Genomic DNA, 25,279 nt, shown 5'->3' with positions numbered 1-25,279 from the left:
TCAGCCTTGTCCATCAGCAGTATTTGGAGGTATTTCCTGTTCTTATCACCTGGCCTTCCTCTTAGGCCCTTTATTCTTACCCTTCCTCGGGTTTCCTTCTGTATTCCCTTCTAAGAATTCTTGGATCTGGACTGGCTGGTGGACTCCATTTCCCAGGCCTGGTTGCTGTCCAGAGCCCCACTTCTCCAGGTCTTGCCAAGACTCTGGTCTCTCCCTTGCTTGAGAGTAGGCTGCCTCTTCTATAGCAGCGGCCTTGCTTTCATCCTGCTGTCACATGACTCTTCACAGGCTATGTTTACACTTAAAAATTTTGCCAGCATAGCTTTGTCAGTTAGGAATGTGTATCCGGGGCGGGGAAATCACATCAGTAACCAACATAGCTAGGGCCAGCAAAAGCCTTTGGGAAGATAGTTATTCTGATAGTCTATTTGCTGGTATAAGTGGTATCTCTCTTAGGATTTAGTCATGTCCTCCATCTGGAGGCTGCTACTCCCAAAACGCCATTTTCAAAGGGCTACATACCTAAAGCAAACATCCCATTCCACACATGTGCCCAAAGGACTAGCACCCTGTTATAAGTACAGATATTCACCTAACCTAAACGGTAGATTTGTCTGACTTTATTTTGGTGGTTAGTACGATACCTTTTATGTAATCCACACATTTTTAGCTTGTTTCTAATTATATATACATAAAGGCTTCCATGCCCTGCCCTGTCTCTTTGCAAGTATAAAGTGCTCTCCTGTTTGTATATCAGGTACTGTAAGTGGCAGAAGAATAGCTCTTGCAATCTCTCCCAAAGAGCAAACAAAAGCATTTTATATTGCCCTCTCCCCCAACAAAAAAAACAAAAAACTTAAAATAGGCTTACAAAGCACCAACCTGAGGTAGGGAGTGTGGATCCAGGAAGAGCTCACTCTGAGCTGCCAACGTAGAGCATGGCAGAGGGGTTTTTGTTATAGTATAATGTCCTTTTATAGTATAGTATAGTGGTCCTGTAGTTGGCACATAGACTTTTATAATTTTCTTTTCTCTCCTCTCCTCTTCCAACATTGTGAAAATGCATCAATCTGTTAGACACTCCATTGCACAAATTGACTTTTCCCTGACAAATTGACAGCTTAGCCAATATAACAACTATCTTTGCCATAATATACTGACCATGGATTTGTGGGAATTCATCTTGTACTACGTTAGCTATATTTACAAAAAGTTTATTTTGTTAAGACATTTTAGTTACATACTTACAAATAGAAATTTTAGCAATATTGAAACAAATTAGGGGGAAGTATTTACATATCTAAAAAAATAAATGAAATCCTAGATGGTAGCCAGTGTCACATGCATTACAGTTAGTAATTCCAGTTGTGGATCCAATTTTTGGAGGTGACTTTATAGTTTTAAAATGCTGAAAAATATTTTGCATGAGTTCTAATAATATGCACAGGGTAGTTGCTCTACCCATAGGCTCACAGTGTGACTTCAGATGCAATCACTATTTCTTTGAGTTACATTTCCAATTTATATACAGTTATATGAGGTTAAATAAAAGCGTAGCAACGATGAATGTGAGAATAGAATATTGGCACTGGTAGTTTCAAAAGTGGAATACTGTAGAAACTGAAAGGTGGTGTGTTTTTCTTTCCCTGAAATTGCATGGGAGTAGGTTCTTAAACTTTTGCAATGCTGATGGAAGAAGGAAGAACTCTGTTAATGTTTAGTAGTATATTCCAGTGGTTTATAATCCCAACTGAACCGACGCCAGGTCCTTCAGTGTGCAGCGCACCGGACTCGGTATGGGAAGCCCCGGCACCGAGGAAGGACTCATCCAAAGGGCGATGGCACCACCATTCCTTGGCACCGAGGACCAGGTCTAGTGCGAGGCACTGGTCATAGTCGCTGGTGCCGCACAAGAAAAAAAAGAGCTGATGGGGCTCTCCCCTGCTGGCAGCGGAGCAGGCGGGTGCCAGTCGGGTGCATCCCCCGTCGGGTCCACCTAGACTGGCGCCATTGACTCTGACCTCTCGGGGGAGGTCCGTTTGAGTCCAGCCACAGTGGACTCCCTGGTGCGGGAAGATTTGGAGGAGGACTTGGATGCTCCCTCCATGCCGGTTACATTCGAGGTGGCCAGGGAGTTGATTGCCATGATGGCGCAGTTCCTCTCTCCACCAGCAGGTGCACCAGCAACATCGTTGGCACCAATGCTGATCTGGAATAGGGGCAAGCCCATTATGATGCAGTGCCGATTGCATTCACCACAGCACCGATCCCCGGCACAGTCTCCATCTGCAATGCCCTGGTCAGATTCGGACTTCTCCTTGGAGGCAAAGGTGGACTCCTTTGCTTCCAGGCAGAGCCGGCACCATTCCTGGCCCTTCCCTAGGCAAAATGAAGGGCAGCCGGTGCCTGTAATATCCTGGCCTCCACAGTGGCAGGGACCGACACAATGGCCCTTCTGGACACCCAAGTCCAGGGTCCGGGTTCCAGGTCCCTGTCAGTGGAGTCGGAGGCACTAATCCCTCCATCAGCTACATCTGTAGCCTGGGAGCCTCCGTGGGGTAAGGATGCATAAGGCCAGGCTGATGAGGATGTCTTCACTGAAGCGGCTGTGGCACTGGGTGCTACTGCCATTTCCCACCCTCTCAAGTGGCGCAAGGGGATCCCCGTGAGCCAGAGGGGCAAGAAGACCCCGTGCCTCCGAGGGCATCATCCTCGTCCTCCCCGGATTAGGTGATAGCAGGCACCTCCATCACTCTGCCCGCTATGGACACCAGGGCCCATCAAGACCTGCTCAGGAGGGTGGCCCAGAACCTGAACTTGCATGCAGAGGAGGTCTCTGAGGATACAGATCCCATGGTAGATATACTGGCCCCTGAAGGGCCCTTGAGGGTGGCTCTGTCCCTCATCAAAACCATACAGAATACCACCAAGGCGCTGTGGCACACACCCGCCTCTATCCCGCCGACAGCCAAGGATGCAGAACGCGAATACTTTGTGCCTTCTAAGGGATATGAGCACCTCTGGGGACCCTGGTGATGGAGGTTACGAACCACAAAGAGCACCTGGGGCCTACCCCCAAATCCAAGGATGCTAAGAAGCTGGACCTCTTCAGTCGGAAAGTCTACTCCACCGGGGCGGGTCCAGCTTCACACAGTGAATCAGCAAGCAGTCCTGAGCCTCTATGCTTATCATTCCTGAAGCTCTCTGGCCAGATTCCAAGAATTGCTCCCAGCTGACTGCCGCTTGGAGTTGGGAGCAGTTCTGGAGGAGGGAAAGGAGGTCGTCAGGATGTCTCTTCAGGCCACCCTGGACTGAGCTGACTCAGCCACCTGCACTATGGGCACGGCCATAACTATGAGATGCAGCTCTTGGTCTCGGGCTCCCGCATGAGGTCCAGAACACAATTCAGGACCTGCACTTCGACTGCTCCAGCCTCTTTGCTGAACAGACTGACTCAAGGCTGCATAGCCTTAAGGAATTGCGAGTGACCCTCAAGTCTTTGGGGCTGCACACACCAGCCCCACAAAGAAAGGCATTTAAGCCCCAGACCACCCAACGATTTTACCCTGCCCCTCCTATACAGAACTACAGTAGGAAGTGGGGCAGAAGAAGGCACTTGTCTCAGTCCTCCTGCGGCCAAGGAAGGGCTCAGTTAAGCAGACATCAGGCTCAAAGCCAAACTTTTGAAGGTGGGCCCGAGGACAGAGCGCTAGTTCAATACCCGGATCCTTCCCCTCCCTTGTGAACCATCTATCTCATTTCTACTGTACCTGGGCTCAAATAACCTCAGATCATTCGGGTCCTGAGCACAGTAGAATTGCAATATTCTCTTCCCTCCCACCCTCCCTGTCCCTCTTCAGGGACACTTCTCTCGAGCAACTTCTAGTGCAGGAGGTGCAAACGCTCCTACAGCTGGGGGTGGTAAGAGGTTCCTCTGGATTTTAGGGGCAGGGGATTCTACTCCCACTACTTCTTAATCCCCATGGCCAAAGGCAGGCTCAGGCCCATTTTAGACCTGTGAAACCTCAACAAATTCATGGAAAAAACTGAAGTTCCGCATGGTCTCCCTGGCCTTCATCATTCCCTCTCTGGATCTGGGTATTGGTACACTGTCCTCAACTTGAGGGACTTCCATGTACTTCCACATCTACATAATCCCTTCCCACAGACAATTTCTGTTTGTGGTCAGCAGCATGCATTATCAATTTATAGTCCTCCCCTATCAGCAGTTCCTCAGGTGTTCACCAAGTGCATGGCGGTCGCGGTGGCCTTCCTTCAAAAGTGTCAGGTGCAAGTCTTCCCGTATCTAGACAACTGGCTCATCAAGGGTCCGTCTCAAGCCCAGGTGGAGGAACATGTGAACCTGGTACATACAATGTTCTTCAACATGGCAAAGTCGACTCTGGCTCCCACTCAAACAATAGAATTCATTGAGGCCCTCCTGGATTCCACCCACGCCAGGGCGTTCCTGCCCGAGTCTCGTTTTCTTGCCATGAGCGCCATCATAAAAGGTCCCCACTGGTTCCCCACCACGATATCTAGAAACTGCCTAAAATTACTCGGGCATATGGCACTGTGCACTTATGTGGTGCAGCATGCAAGGCTGCAGCTCCATCCCCTCCAGGCGTGCCTGGCCTAAGCGTACAGACCAAACTGGGACCATCAGGACAGTCTGGTCATGCTTTCTCCTCGGGCTCTCGAGTCTCTCCTGTGGTGGCTCGATTCACAGTCAGTCTGTGTGGGAGTACGTTTTTCCAAACCTTTCCAACCGGACATCGTCCGCAGTATCTCCTTGAGGTAGGGATCTCATGACATGAAGCAACAGGAAGTGCCAGAAGTTTTGCTCTTTCCTGAATCACAGCCCTGGCTCAATCATGTACGCCTTTATCCTCTCATGGACGGGGCGCCTGCTGTATGCATGCCTGCTGTTGCCTCTAATCCACAAGGTCCTCCTCAAGGTCCGGCAGGACAAGGCTTTGCTGATTCTCATAGTGCCGGCGTTGAACCTCTCGGTGGCTGTTGAACCTCTCGGTGGACACGCCCATGACATTGCCCCTGTTTTCAGACCTTATCACGCAGGACCACGGCTGCAGTCTCTCCACCTCACCACATGGAAAATCCATGGCTAAACCCATTAGAGCTCCAGTGCTCTGATTCAGTTAGGGAAGTTCTCCTTGGCAGTAGAAAGCCACTTATCTAGCCAAGTGGAAAAGGTTCTCGATTTCGTCTGCACAGAAGGGCACCCTTCCGCTGCAGTCCTCAATCCCCTTTATACTGGACTACTTACTCTATTTAAAGCAGCATGGGCTGGCAGTCTCATTAATCCAGGTGCACCTGGCAGCTATTTCCCCTTTCCACCCACACACAGTGGGCAGTTGGTATTCACTAACCCCATGGTTGGATGCTTCGTTAAAGGGCTAGACAGACTGTACCCCCAGGTGTGGCAACTGGTCCCCCTTGTGTCCTTAACCTGGTCCTCTCAAGGGTCATGATGCCCCTTTTCGAACCTCTAACAACTTGTTCTCTGCTTTATCTCTCTTGGAAAGTGGCATTTCTCATGGCTATGACGTCAGCCAGAAGAGTGTCTGAGCTCAAAGCTTTAAAGTCTGAGCCCCCTTATACAGTGTTTTATAAGGACAAGGTACAATTGCGGCCACACCCAGCCTTTCTCCCTAAGGTTGTTTCGCCATTTCATGCAAATCAGGACATCTTTTTACCAGCGTTCTTCCCAGAGTCACATGTTAATGACAGGGAATGCAGGCTCCATTCCCTGAATGTTAGGCGGGCGTTGGCTTTTTACGTTCAGTGGACAAAGCCGTTCAGGAAGTCAACACAACTCTTCTTCACCATTGCTGAGAGAATGAAAGGACTGCCAGTCTCATCCCCAACAAATCTCTTTTTGGATTACTTCCTGTATCAAGATGTGCTACAACCTGGCAAACATACCAGCCCCAGCATTGACGGAGCACGCCATGAAAACTCAAGCTTCATTTGCAGCATTTCTGGTGCAAGGCCCCGTTCAGGACGTCTGCAGGGAGGCAACATGGTCGTCTCTTCATACCTTTGTCGCACTACACCATCATGCAGCAGGCTAGAGACAATGCTGCATTTGGTGGAGTTGTGCTACAATCTGCAACTCTGTGAACTCCGACCCCTTCTCCAGGGGACTGCTTGGGAGTCACCTACTTGGAATTGACATGAACAGTTACTCAGAGAATTAAAAATGGTTCCCTACCTTTTGTAACTGTTGTTTTGAGATGTGTTGCTCTTCTCCATTTTAAGACGCATCAGTTCCTTCTTGCTGGATACTCCGACATAAGGGAGACGGAAGAGGTGGGTCATATATACCTGGCCATGAAGGCGCCACTCCAGGGGCCCCACAGCCGATCCAACGGTTACCACTAGAGAAAAACCTTCCGACGATCATGCACGTAGCATAGAATCATAGAATATCAGGGTTGGAAGGGACCTCAGGAGGTCATCTAGTCCAACCCCCTGCTCAAAGCAGGACCGATCCCCAATTAAATCATCCCAGCCATGGCTTTGTCAAGCCTGACCTTAAATTCTAAGGAAGGAGATTCCACCACCTCCCTAGGTAACGCATTCCAGTGTTTCACCACCCTCCTAGTGAAAAAGGCCTCACCAATGTCAAATAGAGGGGAACGATCACGCCCCTCGATCTGCTGGCAATGCCCCTACTTATACATCCCAAAATGCCATTGGCCTTCTTGGCAACAAGGGCACACTGTTGACTCCTATTCAGCTTCTCATTCTCTGTAACCCCTAGGTCCTTTTCTGCAGAACTGCTGCCTAGCCATTCGGTCCCTAGTCTGTAGCAGTGCATTGGATTCTTCCGTCCTAAGTGCAAGACTCTGCACTTGTCTTTGTTGAACCTCATCAGATTTCTTTTGGCCCAATCCTCCAATTTGTCTAGGTCCCTCTGTATCCTGTCCCTACCCTCCAGCGTATCTACCACTCCTCCCAGTTTAGTGTCATCTGCAAACTTGCTGAGGGTGCAATCCACACCATCCTCCAGATCCTTTATGAAGATATTGAACAAAACCAGCCCCAGGACCGACCCTTGGGGCACTCCGCTTGATACTGGCTGCCAACTAGACATGGAGCCATTGATCACTACCTGTTGAGCCCGACAATCTAGCCAACTTTCTATCCACCTTATAGTGCATTCATCCAGCCCATAATTCTTTAACTTGCTGACAAGAATACTGTAGGAGACCGTGTCAAAAGCTTTGCTAAAGTCAAGGAACAACACGTCCACTGCTTTCCCTTCATCCACAGAACCAGTTATCTCATCATAGAAGGCAATTAGATAGTCAGGCATGACTTGCCCTTGGTGAATCCATGCTGACTGTCCCTGATCACTTTCCTCTCATCTAAGTGCTTCTGAATTGATTCCTTGAGGACCTGCTCCATGATTTTTCCGGGGACTGAGGTGAGGCTGAGTGGCCTGTAGTTCCCAGGATGATCCTCCTTCCCTTTTTTAAAGATGGGCACTACATTAGCCTTTTTCCAGTCGTCCGGAACTTCCCTGGATCGCCATGAGTTTTCAAAGATAATGGACAATGGCTCCGCAATCACATCTGCCAACTCCTTTAGCACTCTTGGATGCAACGCATGCAGCCCTATGGACTTGTGCACATCCAGCTTTTCTAAATAGTCCCAAACCACTTTTTTCTCCACAGAGGGCTGGTCACCTCCTCCCCATGCTGTGCTGCCCAGTGCAGTAGTCTGGGAGCTGACCTTGTTCGTGAAGACAGAGGCAAAAAAAGTATTGAGTACATTAGCTTTTTCCACATCCTCTGTCACTAGGTTGCCTCCCTCATTCAGTAAGGGGCTCACGCTTTCCTTGACTTTCTTCTTGCTGCCAGCATACCTGAAGAAACCCTTCTTGTTATTCTTAACATCTCTTGCTAGCTGCAACTCCAGATGTGATTTGGCCTTCCTGATTTCACTCCTGCTCGAGCAATATTTTTATACTCATCCCTGGTCATTTGTCCAATCTTCCACTTCTTGTAAGCTTCTTTTTTGTGTTTAAGATTAGAACACACACCTACTTGGAATGGACATGAGCAATACATCTCGAAGAACAACAGTTACAGAAGGTAGGTAACTTTTTTATAAGGTTTGATCAGGCTGGGATTTCAGGGTTTATATCTGCATTGTTGTTGCTCACTAATAGGGAATAACTAGCATGTCAAATATAATTATCTTTTGTTTCAAATGTAATTTCAGAAGTATCTTATACTACTAATAAAGGATGCTACTTTGCAGTCAGACTTCATTGAACTTTTGTCCAGTCAGAACTCAAGACATTTTTCATAATTTTCTGATATGCTGTATTAAAACAAATTTTGTTTCCAGTTTAATGGGTATACAGCAGATAGGTTACAGATCTGATAGGGAAACCTGTTCCACTCTGTGAAACTAGTAGCTTTTAATCTAGTGCCAAGGGAGTATAGTTGTACTCTCGGATAACCTTTTCTATTTAATTCACAAACTGTAGCTCAGTGTTCTCTCAGGTAACTGCATTCTTTTTTTCTTACCTAGGGCATCCAGTCCTTGTAGGTGTAATTTATATGTTCATAATTGATGTAAACTGATCTTTGACTCTAAGGTCACACTAAGGAGTTTTAGAAAAGACTTGGTAAAGCTGCTATCCCTTTTCAGCTGTTTGTGGTAGCTCTTGTGAGACTAAGTAGAGACTTCCAGTTCTATTTACCACTATGCCATTTTTTTAAAGACTGTCAAAGGTTTAATTGTCATGTCACAGGTTTAATTGACTTGGTGGTAATTCTGAAAGATCTTGGAATCTTGTCTACAGAAGCCAGCGGTAGCACCCAGTAGTAATTTGTTCTTAAAATTCCCAAGTGTAGATTGAGTTCTAGGGCACATGAACATGTGAAGTGTTAAAGATTTTAGGGACTAATAGCTCCAGTGGCAGAAGGTTAGAGCCATCTCTGCTGTATTTGCAAAAGATACTGAAAAATTAACCTTTTGGTTGTTGCAGTGCAACTTAAAAATATAGATTTGTTTTTGTTACTTAATATGTACTCAAAAACAAAACACTGTAAAACTTTAGTGCCTGCAAATCCAGTTAATCCTACTTCTTGTTCAGCCAATCGCTAAGATAGACAAGTTCGTTTTCATTTACGGGGTCCTATTTGTAATTTGCCCCCTTCCCCACATAATGTACTTTCACAGTAAAGTGATTGCACTTCAGTACTTGTATGAGGTAAACTGAAAAAAATACTATTTCTTTTTATCTTTATTACAGTGTAAATATTTGTAATACAAATAAATATAAAGTGAGTACTATACACTTTGTATTCTGTGTTGTAATTGAAAACAATATATTTGAAAATGTAGAAAAACATCCAAAAATATTTACAATGAATTTACATTGGTATTCTATTGTTTAACTGTGCGATTAAAACTGCGATTAATCACAATTTTTAAAAATAGTTTGACAGCCCTAGTTTATTCCTTTGATGTTTGGATGAGACGTTTTCATCATTTTAGTATGAAGGGGTTGTGAATGTACTGTACCATCTTTATTTGTGTTAGGAATTTTTATATTGGAATCTTGCACTAATTGGCCTTTATCAGTTGTATAAATGGATTTCACGGTAGTTGATCAAAATGTCTACGGTTTGAATGTTGTCATAGTTCAATATACTTGATTAGATGGTACAATTAAGCATAAGGTTAAATGTGAAGATGGTGTTCCTGTAACTTGGAGAGCTTTTGGACAAAGGGAAGTTCTATGTATCTGTAAATTGTATTTGGGGATATAGTAAAAGTACAAGTTAGTAACATTGGAAGTAGCAGTACTTCTGTAAACATACAAAGGAAAGTACTAAACTTTAGTCTGAAACCTCTCAAGGTACTGCATTCTGCTGGTTTTGTGAACTTCAGTTTCCTTACATTAAATTTGAAGTTGGCCTGGTGGAAAGAGAACAGAAATGTAATATTTTGTCAGACAAGATTGTGGCATTGCGTACTTTTTTCCCCCTTATTTACAGGGAAGCCCTAATATCCTTGATTTCCTTCAGAAGGAGCAGTTTATATTGCTGCCAAGGGAGCAGTGACCAGGGAAAGTCCTGAAGCAAATGGCTTTTAAATATATAAGCAGACACTTTAAGATCTTGTCTTTATAACTGAAATTCTCTTAATCTATCTGAGACCAATGATTAGACTCGCAGTAATACTGCACTGTGAAAAATTAAGTTTGAGACTCATACTTGGTCATCTGGCTGCTTCTGGGAATATAAGAATGAGTGAGTGCATGGCAGTGCTTCTTTGATGCTTTTCGGGATGTTCCTAGTGAAGGAGAGGCTGCTAATTGATAATGGTGCTAAAATGGCTCCCATTGGTGTCATTACACAGACCACAGCAAATGTTTACTTGAGCTACCAATTTTTAGCGATGAAAGACACAGGTTCAGTGAACAATTTGTATTTCATTTGTCACCCCTAAGTTAAAATGATCTTGTATACTTTTGTTTCATTTTCCAGTTTGTACAGCCCCATTTGCACAGCTTTATGTATTTGATCATTAGATATTTACATCATAATGCTTATTTTATTTATTTGAATTACAAGTTAAAGCAGGAAAGCCCAACAATGACTTTTGGTGTGTTAAAAGGTTTGAAAAGATCAGCATGGAATATCAGAAATTCTTAATGTGTTAAAATTTAACTGTTTGTGTAATAAAACATTCTCCCACATCCCAAAAAGATGCATTTGATTATAAATAGTACTCTTGTACAGATATCTTTTTGTAAATTTCTAGTTCAGTTCTGATAGCTCATATAACATCATTCAGGTGGTGTAACTATGCAAACTTGATTTCTGAAACCCAGTGTAAGCCAGACAAATGGTCCTCATTTCTTGTAAAATAGTGGATTGCTTTTTATAAAGTGCATAAATGATTGTGCAAATGGGACAATCACACAAGTTCCTGGATAAACCATGTGCTCTCTTTAATTCCTTTAAACACAAGAAGTTGCAAATTGGAGGTCATAAACTAGCATTTCCATTTTTTAAAAACAAAAAACAAAACAAGTTGTCAGACTTTTGAAGAATTAATATAGCATGCTTTTTTAAATTAAAATTTTTAGCATTTCTCTGCTTTACAGTATTTCAGAAGAGCTATGTAAAATGTAAGTAAATTTCATCATGTATCAAACAGAAAAGATGATGTTGGGAGCAAATGGTCCTAAAATAAGTCTAGTACTCTCTTAAAAATGCCACTTCAGTACAAGAAATAATTTTAGGTGTTCATAACAATGGCATAGTTCAATCAGCAGAAATATCTATTGTCAGTTAAGATTTTCTTTTTTCATGGGACCCCGTAGTATACACACTACTTTTATTATTTATTTATTTATTGCTTATAAACATAACTTATGAAACTGGTGAAAACATATAGTTTGTACAGCAAACTGGAAAAAAAAACAGGTTTCCTAGCTTAGGGCCTGTTCCTACTCTGATTTCAGTGGGAGCAGGATCAAGCCCTTTCTCATTTGTTTACTTTTCTGTACAACTGATAGTGGAAACCTGACTCACTCTATAGTTAGTCTTCAGTCAAAAGCTGATGCTTCCTAGGTGTAGTTAGACCATTAAATATATGGTTTCTAAATCCATTTGTGTCTTTACTAAGACTAATGTTGGCTGGTAAGATTTTCTTTCCTAATGTCTCTGATCACCAGATATTTACCACAACAAGAAATTATATCGAAAGTGCCCAAGGAAAAGGAGAGGCATACAAAACAATTTTTTAAAGTTAGATTTAAAATAAAAGCATGTTAAAAGTCTGTTTTAATTTTGGGCAGATTTCCAGATTGTAGCATCTGCTCTCTTTTCAGTTGTGAACCTAGAAAGCACTTAACAGCTATTTATTTTTTTATTAAGGTGGTCTTGGTATTTCAAATAAGATTGGGTGCTCAGCCATTTTGTGTTTATGGAAAAACTAATTTGTTCATGTTGCATCTCTTTCAGTAATAGTTATGCAAGAGTGCGAGCTGTGGTGATGACCCGGGATGACTCAAGTGGTGGATGGTTACCACTTGGAGGGGGTGGACTAAGCTGTGTTACGATCTTCAAAGTCATTCATCAGGAAGAGAACAGCTGTGCTGATTTTCTTATCCACGGAGAACGACTCAGGGATAAAACGGTAACAAATTACATTATGAATACAACATATATGTATAACTTGATAGAGCCTAAAAGTAACACTTACATGTTCTACAGAATAATTAAACTTCTTAGCCATAGTTGTTTCCACTCTTTGTTGCATGATTTTACACTGTCTAAATATTCATATGCCTAAAAGAGCAAGTATTTTATTTTTTGATTCTTTAAATTTTCTTCCTGTATCTCTAAAATTAAGTGTTGCCCTTTCAGAAGTTCAAAAATACACTTTTTGGCAAACAATTAGTTTTTCTCCCCTCTGTCTTTCTAATAGAGTTTCAAACTAACCTCTCTTTTCTGTTTGTGCACTGGCAAAATCAGTGAAGTCAGCAAAATGCTGGAATGTAGAAAAGTACAAGCATGCAATATTTTTGAAGTTTATTTTTAAAAAAAAAAAGTGCAGAAGGAATTCCATCTTGAACTAGAAACATTTTATTCTGGGTCAAATTTTGCACTTAGACTAAGGTAGTTTCTTTAGTTATTGCTTGAAAATAACTTGTCTGGACTCTGATAAAATAAATACTAGAAAACATTACATTGCCTGAAAACCACCAAGCGGAGTTACAGCGCAGCATTTACACCTCTGCAGTCTGAACTTCAGGACTATGAACTCTTTAAAAGAGTTTCATCTCTTACATGCATGAAATGTGCAGTTTCCTTCTAGGATAAAAGATAGAATTGCTTTTTAGATCTGTGTTGCTAATTCTCACATGTGAATACCTGCTCCTCCATCAGTACTGATGAATTTTCTGCCTTTATCTCAGCTGTTAGGAAGGAGGTCCTATGATGCTGTCACCATCCCCATGGCAAGTGGTGGTTGGTTCCCAAACCCTGTTGAAAGCCTTGGACCCTCTTCCTCCTCCCACTGTCCAGCACCCAGCAGGCTCAGAAGCTGAGGGTATTAGTGATCCCACGTTGTTTAGATTTTTTTCTCACAAACCTTTTTTCCTAGTCCTAACCAGCCTCTGACCAGACCGCCATAAACTCTAAATTTATAATACAGTGCTAAATTCCATCAAAGTAGCACTCTCTCTTTTTCCCCCTGCACAATGCAACCTGTGACATGCTTAGGCTGTCAGCCAGATCCCTCTCTGCAACATTCTATTTTGATTGAATAAAAGGGGGTGACTTGACCAAAAAGGGGAAAGCAGTTAAAAGGAGTTTCTTGGCGAGCTTTGACTTCTGAAGAGCTGATGGATCACCCAAGTCATCAGTGGAAGAGGGCAAACTTTCCCCATCATTCTTGGACTAGTTCAGCATGAAGGAAAAGGTACCAGCGTTGAAGCTGACAAACTTGGTGAATACCAGTACTGAAGTTGACAAACTTGGTGAATCTTATTCACTCCCCCGTAACAAATAAAGAGCCTTCAGCCCGTTGCTCTCTCATCTAAAGAAGCCCTTAAAAATGTGTAGGAAGATCAGAGCAGTTGTTCCGAATCTTAGATTCTCTGATAAAGATTGTGAAATCAATGATCCACTCAAAAGGGAAAATCCATTTTCCAAGTTAATCCAGCCATACTATATTCATGTGGACATGTCAGTTAAATTATCTTCAGACTGCAGGAATGACTCTTTTCCTTATCTCAATCAGTACTTCCCTCAACACAAAAAAAATCTCCATTGAAGTGACTGGAGCCGGAAGCATCTCCAAAGCGTTGTTTGCAGACCAGATAATGGAGAGCTTGCTACAAGAATCTTTGAATCCTTTTCTCTGGCTTTGCAAGCAGCCATAGTCGTCTTAGACTCTGCCTGAACAGTCCTTTCTATCCCCTGCTCCCAGGTTCATGAGCAAGAGAGGCTACCATTTGAAACAGCTTCTCCTCCAAAGTCCTGACATCTCAAAACTTGTTCCTCACATAGGAGGTCTGAAACTTTTCTCTTCCTTTGCTGGTACTATGTCTAGAAGCTGTGCTTTCTAAATTGGGGAGATTCCTCATGCAGTCCCAAGACACATCCTCTCTGACCTTCTCTCTCATTCTGGCTCTAGAGCACAAAGAGGTCTTTTAGTTCCTGTTCAGGAATTTAGGGGGGAGGGATATAAAAAGAAAATATTCACCCAGTACTGGTTTTGGGGTTTTTTGTTTGTTTTTGTTTTCTGGTTTTTCATGTTGTAGGATCACAGATTTTTAGACCAGATGGTATCATTATGATCATATAATTGAACTTTCTGCATAACACAGGTAATTTCCTGTAATGTACCCAACATCATGTGGTTGGACCAAAGCATGTGTTTTAGAAAACCATCTAATACTGAATTCAGTACACAAAATTATGGAGGATTCACCACATCCCTTGGAAATTTGTTTTAGTGGTTAATTACTCTGTATTCAAACTGAAAATAAAGTGCAAATTTACTATTTACTCAAATATCAAACTACAACCTTTAGAACTGATTAAGCCCATTTCAAAAGTAGCAAATGGGCAGACTAACTAAGGTGATGTGAGGTGGGGGGTTGGAAATTAAATCAGTTGTGTTGTTTTTTTTTGTTTGTTTGGTTTTTTTTGTTTGTTTTTTTTTTGTTTTTTTTTTTGGACCAAATTTCTTGGTTCCTGCCTTATGTGGATCTATTTGGTATCCAGTTCACTGAGAAGGTAGTGAGGTTTTGCATTTGGCATGAGCACGCTCTGGTCCTGGAGGGCAGACCCATTATCTAGTTTTCTGGAATCTCATCCACCAAAAGTTGACTGATCTGAATGTATGCGTGTGTGTGTGTGTGCCCCCATCCCCAATTTCAATAGTATATTTTTTTTCTGTACTACTGACGTACACCTGACCACACCTGTACTTAGATGTTACTTAAGTTCTAGGGAAGGTGCCTCTTTAAATGAATACCAGTAGAATGAGGAAGATAACTAGAATGCAGGCAAGAAGTTTGTTTCCGGTGCAGTCTGAGCAAACAATGTGAGAAGCTCCTGTAAAATACAGATACCGATACAGCTTGGAAAAGGAGTTGCTGTGTAGGTAATTATGGGGATAGATGTTTGGTAAGCGAGTAAAAGGAAGCTGTACATTTGTATTGTCCCTGACTTCAAAGGAAAGCTGCAGTAATCAAAAGCTAATATAGTGACTCAACCGGAAAGATCTGATACCTTAGGTGATTTAGGATAACTGTTAGGATAAAATAAATGACCCCATATCCAGCTAGTAGTTAGGGTAGGTGGGGACATCCTCAGACAATGATATTTCATCAGAGGAACTATAGCGCACTGTAAGACAGCCTTTTAAGGTATGTGTACACTGCAATGTAAGCCCAGGGTTAGTGGGGCTTGAGTCAGCTGACCCTCGTTAAGTGACCCTGGACTTGAGCATCTCCGTTGTATTTTAACCCTATGTTAAGTCTTTTCTAACCCATGCTTGAACCTAGTGGTCTGGTGTCCATGTTACAATGCACAGACCCAAGTCAAAGTAACCATATCCCAGAGTCCCTAGTGCCCCCGGAAATGTGGCCACTCTAGCCCTGGGACTGAGACACGTGACTGCCCTCCGTGCACATTACCAGGAAGCAGCTCACTAAGCAAAAGTCTTGATCAGTTTGCTCTCCATTGCAAAACCAGGAGGCTCTTTGATAGCAAGCTTTCAGATCAGTGATCAGAAGAGAATGAGTTAATGCTCACTTGAACTGCTGCTCTTTGCAAAAGGGCGGAGGTGGAAAACCTATCCTGTTTTCAATAGGTTGGATTTCAGATTGTTGGGATAGAGAGGACTAAGGAAGTATCCCCATAGAATTGTGGGATACTTCCAGCTGACTCCCAGGTCCAAGTCAAGGGGGTTGCGTCAACACTGCAACGCAACAGGGCTCAGACCTTGGGTAGTGGCTTAAGTTGAGCTTGGACCCTCCAGCACTGCCGGGTCCTGGGTTGGTATAATTACAGTGTAGATGTGGGGAGTAGGCTTCAGCCCAGGCTCAAGCACAGGCTTACTTGCAGTGTAGACATACCCTTAGAATCAAGGAACAAACGGATGATGCTAAGGGCTGTTAAATTAACCTCCTTCCTACGTTGCTAAAATTTGTGTAGTTGCTAGTTTGAAGGATCTTATCGTAGATTCTATGTTCAAGCATGTAAGTCTTGGCCCATTCTCTTCTCTTCTCTTTTTTTTTTTTTTTTCTTCAAATGGACAAGAAGTGTGTTGTTTTGTTTTTAAATCTGAACAGAGTTGAGATTTGGTTGTCCCTATGAAGTTATTTGCTAGTGCTCTGACAGGAAACAGAACTGTGTCCTTAAGCCAAGAAAGTTGGACACCACAACTGTTAAACTCAAAGGAATGGAGAAAGCCTCAGTCTTCCTCCACAAAAGAGCCTGTAGAGACCACTGTGATACAAAGTGGAACAAGTGACATAGGGATTGTGGGATCCTTCACAAAATCTTTTTTTTTTTCTAATATAGATTAGAATATCCTTATCAACTTCTGATTTTGAGAAATAGTTATATATAACTATAATTATGATAATGGCTGCATAGGATGCAAGATGGCGGGTTTTTTTCACAAAGCAAATTAGTTTAAATTTTCCAGAAGCATTGTTTTATACACTTCAAAATTTACTTTATATGGTCACTGAATGGCATTAGTGTCTCCAAGAAAGATTTACTATGTGTTCTTGCAGCTGAGATCTTCAAACCTGAATCTCTTCAATACAATATTTAGTCTTTAATTTTAAAGTGGGCCTCTTAATTATATTTTCAGTTTGTTTTTAAATAATCTTTGGATACAGAAAATATATATATTTATTTAGTCTGTCTCTACGATTTCTGGGAAAGACTAACTATTTTAGCTTTGCGTAGTACGTCCTGTAATGTTTTGGTTATTAAGGCTATAACTCTGCAAAGACTTAAGCATATGAGTAATCCTATAAGATTCAGTGGGACTATTTGTGCTTAAAGTTTTTAAACATTTGTGTAAGTCTTTGCAGGATTGGGGCACAAGTGACTATGGCTTCCTTTCCAATATCATTCCCATCCTACCCATATGAATTCTTGGCCTATGGAAAGTAGAATTTTCAGAAGTTTGTGGTTTTTTACCTTCATGAATATATACAGTCTTCCTAAATTACAATCTTCTTCTGTTTTACTCCCATGAAATTGTTGTCTTATTTTCATTTTTTATCTTCTGATTTAAAGCAGGCTAGAGAGTGTTTGCCTTGTCTGTAATTTGCTATTAACTTGAAAAGAAACTCATTTATTGATAGCATAAATATATGATCAGTATGAACTGCGAGTATTTCTAGCAGGCAGCCTGGATTGATTTTTTTTTTTTAACATTTACATTGTTAGGGTTTATTAGAATTATTTGAGTGTGAATTGACCAATTAAACTGTAGACAGGAAAGCTTCTCTTAAAGTAACCTCACTAAATAGAGAGCATTTAGCAAGCAATTACTGATTATTCTGAACTGAATTCTTAACTTTGAAGATCCTTCTAATTACTCTAGAACTTAAAGATTAGTGATGAACAAACTTTAGCTGGATCCTATGTAGAGCCTTCAGAATTGCATGTGATGGTCAATTTAAGAAACTCAGTGCAGTCTCTCTAAATAATGTTTAAAATGTTGCATGATATTGACAAACACCATGATAGTAGTTTAGGAAGGAAGTCAAAGTGGTGGCAACAAGAATATTGATTTAATTTAGGAGAGGAGAAGGAGGCTTGCAACTGGACAACTTTACCCAGCTTGTATAGATCTCTTTTGGAATGTAAAGTAGTCTCACAGAATACCCTAGACATAAATACACACTTCCTCCTTTATTACAGGGAGTCCTCAGACTTACAACACAATTTGTTCCTCGGAATTGCATTGTAAGTCGAAACGTAAGTCAGAACCACTTTCCCCATAGGAATCAATGGTATGAAGCAGGGGATTGGTTCCATAACACAGGTTTGATACAGTATTTTCACCACAATAACCCAGATTTTTGTACTAAATGAATTATAGATGACTAATGTTGCAACATCAATGTATTTACTGTACACTATATTTTGTAAACAGCATTCAAATAAACATATAAACTCACATATGCTGTTCAGAATGCTGGCAACATAGGCTCAGAAAGGCAGGGAGAACAGCACACATACTGAGCTTCAGCCAATCACTGTTCAAGCTTTCTGATTGGCGAACCCGGGGCCAGGAGCCAATCAAAAACAAGTGGCAACGTGACCTGGCAGCTACCCTGCTGCCTCAAAGCCAATCAGAAGCGATCCCTGACAGCTCCATACTACTATAATGCAACCAGGAGGTGATTTCAAGCAAACTTTATGCAAATCAAGTGTTGTAGGGGCGAAACGGGCAGTCAATTGAAATGTGTTGTAAGTGGCATCCCATGTAAGTCTGAGGACTGCTTGTTAATCACCTACCTAGATCTGGCTCCATCCAGTCTACTTGGAACAATTACACTCCACTTTAACATGGTCAGTTCTGCTTCTCTGTTAGCCTGTGTAAAGATAGACATATTTCTCATTAAATATATATTAGCATAAAGCTTTGAATTCTGTAAATCTTATTTGTTAAATGAGAATGCGTAACAACTAATTTGGCTTTTTGTTTAATTATGGTGATTTTCTGTTATGGCTTGCACATTTCTCCAGTTCTTCTTTGTAGTGGAATCCAGTATAAAAGTAAAAAGAGAGGCTGGCTTAATTTGGTTCACCCATCAGAAGTGACAGATGGAATAGGTGACATGTTTTCTGAAAAAAAAAAAAAAAGGATTTTTGATTAATTTGAGAGATGCAGGGATGCATTTGTATAAAGGAGGCGCACTATACCTCAGTATATAAATCCAGCACTTTAGGAGACTCCATCCTGTTTTTCAGTCTCTTCTAACTAGAAGTTGGAAAGATATTAACGGGCGTACTTGTGCCAGAATGCTAATTAAATTCAAAAGCTGCTAAACCGTAAGTTTGCATGCTAAAATACATAGAACTATTTCTTCTTCTTCGAGTAGTGTCCCAATGGGTGCTCCACGCTAGGTGTATGTGCGCCTCTGCGCCTCTAATCTGAGATTTTTGCTAGCAGTGTCCGTTGAGCCCGCGCATGCTCTCCCTCCCTTGTGGTCTGCCATGAGGCTATCTAGCACTCAACCCCTTTGGCCTCAGAGCGAGCAGTTGTCCCTTCCTTATCTGTGTCATTAGCATAAGTAAGTAGTTTCTGTTTTTTGTTTTCCTTAATAGTTAGTGTTTCCTTTTTATATATATACTCCTTTAGGATTAAAGGAAAAATTAAGAAGACAGAAAAAGAACTTTAGTTTCCTGCCCTGAGAGTATGCCCACCCCGTACCCCCAGGTGTTTAGTAGCCTCTTAAGTTTTTTCGGTTTAGAAAAAGGGGGGGGAGAAGAAGAGGAGTAAAGAAGACCTTTTTCTGCATTCCCCACTGCTAGAGAATAATAGCCCCCTGCCCAGGGGCATGTCTGGCTCTCCCTGCGCCAGAGGCGCCTCTCCTGCAAGGAGTCAATTCCTGTAATGGCCAGACGCTCACACAGTGTCTGGTGCCTGGGAGAGTTTCACAGAAGTGCTTCACCTGCCACAACTAAAACAGCAGTCTTGCAGGAACTGTGGAGCAGAAGTTAAAACTCCTCCTTATGGCGAAGGTACTTCAACCTCCAGGAGACTCTGGTGCTGACCCCAGATCATCCCCGGAGTCTTTAACTTGAAAGGGGATAGAGTCATGAAAAAAAAACAGCAGACTCTCCCTGTGAAGGCTCATAAAAAGGCCTCCAAGTCATTGGCCAGACGGCGGGGTTCCCCAGTGCGGCCACCACAGTACCAACGGCACCAGAAACGCATAGGCTCTGAGTAGTTGGCCAGCCAGAGCGGCTCCCCAGGGTGGTCACCTTGGTACAGATAGCAACAATATCTCTGAAGCACGGTACCCAGAAAGGGGCCTCCACTATGAAGTCTGCTCTGCAGCACCAGCTACACCGCTTGGAGAAGCCAGGGGCTCAGGCAGTCAGGCAAGTACCACCCCCTAAGGAGACAGACAATTACTGAACCGTCTCAAAAAGAATGGCACAGAGGAAAACCTTTTGGTATCAGGTGCGACAAAACTCCCATGTAGGGAGTGCTGTGCACCTTCCCAACCATTGGTACTGACAATATACCACAGACATTCCTCTCCGGTACCAAGTGAGTCCGCGGTACCAAGTGAGCCCCGGTACCCTGGAGACATGTGGGAAAGACAATACCCATACCATTTCTAAAAGAGTGGCATCTACAAAACTTTCTGTACCAGCTGCAACAAAACTCATCCAAGGAGTGCTCTGCCCCTTCTCAACCAACAGTACCAAAAAAGTACCGTAGACACTTCTCCGTGGTACCAAGTGAGCCCATCGTACCGCAAGAGCTCTGGTACCCTGGAGACGTGATGGCTGGGGAAGAACTGCAATCCCCATTACTTGGTACCAGGGCCCCAGTACCGAGCACATTCTGGCACCCAGAATCATTCTTGTCATCAGGCCGTGTACCGTTAATACCCCAGTCAGTGCTACCCTTACCCAGTGACAAGTCTGACAGTGGCCAAGAGGAAGTCATTTCCCTGGTCTCTCATCGTGGCCCCCATTCCAACTCTCCTTCCCTATTCCCCTTCAGGGACCCTTCTCATGAGAATCTACTTCATCAAGAAATATATCATTTGTTGTGCCTAGGGGCCATTGAACCAGTCTCGGTGCAACTCAGTAGCAAGAGGTTTTACTCTCATTATTTCCTGATTTCCCCAAGGCGAACGGAGGTTGGAGGCCCATTCTAGATCTAAGGGCATTAAACAAATACGGGATGGTGTGGACGTTCAAGATGGTCACACTAGCAGCCATTATTCCAGCTCTAGAGCAGGGAGAGTGATTTCCAGCCCTCCACCTACAAGATGTCTACTTCCATATCACAGTACAACCATCGTACAGGAGATTTCCTGCAGTTTACCTTTGGGGCAGGACACTAACAGTACAGACTGCTCTGCCCAAGGTATTCTCCAAGGTTATCTTCATTGTAGCGGCACACAAACTCCAGTCGCTGTACTGGGATTAATCAGCACCAATCTTGATGCAGTACAAGCGAGAGTATTCCTCCCGCTACACACTTCCCACCCTGGGGTGGATTCTTCCTTAATAGGCTGCGGAGCTCACCTACACATCTATAAGGTTCAGGGCAAATGGCCTTCCACAGAAGTGACCTTCCATATCACTCTGCAAGGAAGCACTCGAACTTTGGAACTGGTGCATCCATCACAACGTGCTCATCTCAGCTATCTACCAGGGATACAGAACGTGACAGCCGACAGTCTGTCGGAATTTTTGTCACGACCATGAGTGGGTACTGAACTCAGAAGTGCTTCAAGATATAGTTCTCAGGGCTTTTACTAGACCTCTCTTTGAATCCATGGCAACTTGCTGTCTCTCACACCTGTCCATGAAGACAGTATTTCTAATTGCCATCGCTTCAGCTAGGCACATAGGAGAAATAGTGGCCCTGATGGCACATCCATCATTCATGGCCTTTTTTAAAGACAAAGTAACTCTAAGGCCATATCCCAATTTTTTCCCTACTTTCTCTGCACTTTCCATATGAATCAACAGCTCTATCTCCCTGTTTTTTTCCCCAGAAGCACATTGTGACAACGGGGAGACGATTCTGCATATGCTAGATGTTAGAAGGACACTAGCATTCTACTTGGACAGGACTAAAGACTTCAGGAAATCCCTCAAATTCTTCCTTTCATCCACAGAAAGATCTAAAAGCTCTGTGATATTGGCTCAAAGACTATCCAAATGGGTCTCTGGTTGCATTAATCAGTGTTATCAAGGGCTCAACCTGCTTCCATCCAGAGTCCATACGCACTCCACGAGGTCAGTTTCTACCTCAGTTACATACCTTGAAGATAGGGATATATCAGTAGTCTGTAGAACAATGACTTGGGCGTCTGCCCATACTTCTGTAGAACATTATGCAATCACTGAAGATTTGACCCCTGACGCTGTCTTCGACTCCACAGTACTCTCTGTAGTAACAGACTCCATTCCGAAGTCCCAGCCTCCAGTGGTGGGTGCTGCTCGGGAGTCACCTACAGTGGAGCACTCATAGGGACACTACTTGAAGAAGAAGAAGAGGAAGTCCCTCACCTTGTGCAGTACTGATGGTTCTTCAAGATGTGTGTCCCTATGGGTGCTCCACAACCTGCCCTCCTCCCCTCTACTTCGGAGTTCTCTATAGGGCTCTGGGGTGGAGAAGGAAGTGAAGGAGGTTCGTCAGCACAGTGCTAGATAGCCTTGATGCAGACCACTAGGGAGGGAAAGCACATGCACGGGCTCAACGGACACTACTAGCAAAAATTTCCAATTAGAGGTGGAGGGGCGCACATACACCTAAAGTGGAGCACCCATAGGGAGACACATCTCGAAGAACCGTCATTACTGCACAAGGTGACTAACTTCCTCTGACTACAGTTTGTTTAATTATGCTAAAATGAAATTTTTTTAAGCATGACACTGGGTTGTGTCTCCAAAGTTTGATTTATCTTGTTACTGTTACTAGATAACAAATCATGTAGTTTATTTTCTGTCTTTTCATACTAAATGTTCTTCAGAAAATAAATGCTACTGTTTGTTCTAATAACAAGGAGCAAATACACAACTGTGGGAAAACAGTATTATAAATGGTTTTTCTTTTACAGGGTTTATTGTAAATGGCTAGTAAACATATCTGTGGACAGTAGTATGAGACAGAACTTTGAGTGGGTCTTCAGCTTTCTGCTACAGGGTGGAGTAATTTAGATGAGTTTGAGGCTTTTGTGAATCTAATTTGGAAATTTGTTCTATTGCATCTTGAGAATAAAGTGTATAATAAAACTTTTTTAAAACCACCATTTATAATTTTTAAAAATGCCACTATAGCTGGGATATCTTACTTGACCGCTATAGACAAAAAACAAAATATTGAAAAATAAGGCCCTAATCTTCCAAATGCTAAGGCGGGCAGATGATGTTTGTTACTTGAATAGATCAATTGACTTCAGTGAGACTAAGCACATGCTTATAGTTAAGCATGTGCATAAGTGTTTTCAGCATCATAAGCTATAATTGTATTTTTATTAAAAGCTTTTCAAATCAAAATTGCCTTGGTGTTAACAATGAAAAGTTATTTAGTCTTCCAATACATTAACAGTTAGTCTGAAGTTTTTCTTTCATAGCCCAAAATTTTCAAAAATAGAAGGCTAATGTTAGGCTTCTATCCCGGAGTTAGACACCTAAAGGTAGGATTTTCATGTGCTTTTAAGAGCACAAGTCCTATTAACTATATGCTGAAAACCCTGAAGGAGTATGGCCTGGTCAAAGTATTTCAGCTTGACTGCTAGAAGTTCAAAGTATTGGCATATGGTGTCAGTTGAAAATAAACCACAAGTCACTTGCTAATCTGTTTTGTCTTTTGCGTTAATGTTATCATAGTAAAGATTTTAATGAGGCCATGGACTTGTCTTTCTCAGCAAACTTGGGCATTTTATTTAAATGTGAAGAGAAAAAAATTCTAAAAATCTGCTACCAATTAAATTAAATAAACAAATAAAAAAAATGTTCCCATTTAAGAGAATAAAATGGGAAGAACTAGAAACATACACATAGAAATCATGGATATTTATCTGTCCTGACTGGCAGGAAGGGAAGTAGCCCAACCCCTGAAGACCCAGCCAATTTTTATTCTGCTTCCGTAGCTCTCAGAAGGCAGATTTGGTGCACCAGCTGCAGAGCCAAATCAGCTAAAGCAACAAAACTAATTTCTAAACAAATGGTAGCTGTGCTTCTAGAGGAGCCCTTCTCAGGAACAAGGGTGCCGCCCCCTATTCTCTCTCCATAAATTCAGTCCCTAGTATACTCTGCTCACTGTCACGTGGCAGATAAACTCATAAGAGCAAGCCATAAGTCTATGGTAACTTCTCTTCACCCCTCAGGGTCTGAATGGACTCAGAGATTTGTGTCTTGGGTGGTCAGGAACTTGGTCCCTCCCCAGGTTTCCCCTTGGGGTTTGTCTCAGTCCCCTCCCCATTGCAAAATAAAGCACACATTGCCTCAGACAAGATATTCCCTTCAGTAAGCCCTTCTGCCCCTTGAGTGGTTGTGGCTAATTTGCCTTTGAAGAACCAGAGCAAGTCCTGCTCTAAGATGCCTGAATTGATGTTCCCAGCATCACTACCAAACACAGAGTAGATTTCTGACTTCCAAAATGTCTGTAGTTGAAGCACTACTCTGAGCACCCAGAGTAGGAGTCAGTACTATATGATAGGGGATCAGATGGCCTAAACCTCCCACTTTGGGTACAGTCTGTGTGTCTTGCTTTAAGCCCCTCCACAGTCTGCCTAAACTCTTAGGCTGTATTTTTTCTTGGGTGGAACAGTAGAATCTTCCTTCTTGACCTTACCCCCCCCTCCCAGTGGAGCTTTTCTCATCAATACAAATCTGCGGGCAAGAAGGTAGCTCTTTCTTAATCCTGTCTGGAGGACTACTCTAAAGGGGAAGCAAAACAGAGTGGTGCCATATGGGGAATGTTTGTCTCCAGAGGATCAGAGAAGGCTGCGCCCAAAATGCAGAGTCATGAGGCGGTGCCTTCCCTCAGGGGTTTAATTTTTTGTTCTATCTAGAAAATCTTCAAACCTCTCCTTCTTGAGAACCCAGAGAGAAGGAGGCTTGCTTCAGGAGTTGTTTTCTTCTACAAAAGCATCTCTTTTCTCCTACAACACAATCCATGTGAGAAGCAAATGGAAACACTTTCCTTCTCTCTGGGCTTTCTTCTAGAGCAACTTTTTTGCATTTTCTGCAGAGTTGAAGGAGATTGAAACAAAGTATGGATTCCAAAAGGGGTCTTCCCACTTCATGTGCCCCAAGTAGGATGAGCAGATAGCAAGTGTGAAAAATCAGGACAGGAGGTGGGGGGTAGTAGGTGCCTAAATAAGAAAAAGGCCCAAAAATCAGGACAGTCCCTATAAAATCGGGACATCTGGTCACCCTAGCCGCAAGAAGAGGATTTAGCACCCTATCATCATCCTTCTTATAATCTCAATCTGCAGAAGGCCTTAGTCCCCTAAACAGAGGGACAGAGA

At 42.7% G+C, this 25,279-nt stretch overlaps 1 protein-coding gene across 3 annotated transcripts in view; it reads left to right on the top strand.

Annotated features, from left to right (window-relative positions):
- Positions 1 to 25,279, top strand: part of SPRED1 (sprouty related EVH1 domain containing 1) — a 119,023-nt gene that overhangs the window by 50,293 nt on the left and 43,451 nt on the right. For all 3 annotated transcript variants that reach the window (XM_027831494.3, XM_037900513.2, XM_037900514.2), the window contains one exon: positions 12,021 to 12,195. In XM_027831494.3, the coding sequence (XP_027687295.2) occupies positions 12,021 to 12,195 (175 nt within the window). The remainder of the gene's footprint in view (positions 1 to 12,020; positions 12,196 to 25,279) is intronic.

Source organism: Chelonia mydas, chromosome 6 (genome assembly GCF_015237465.2).
Source record: "Chelonia mydas isolate rCheMyd1 chromosome 6, rCheMyd1.pri.v2, whole genome shotgun sequence".
NCBI lineage: Eukaryota > Metazoa > Chordata > Testudines > Cheloniidae > Chelonia > Chelonia mydas.
Note: the sequence above shows the minus strand (reverse complement) of the source record. Positions and strands in the feature narration are given on the sequence as shown.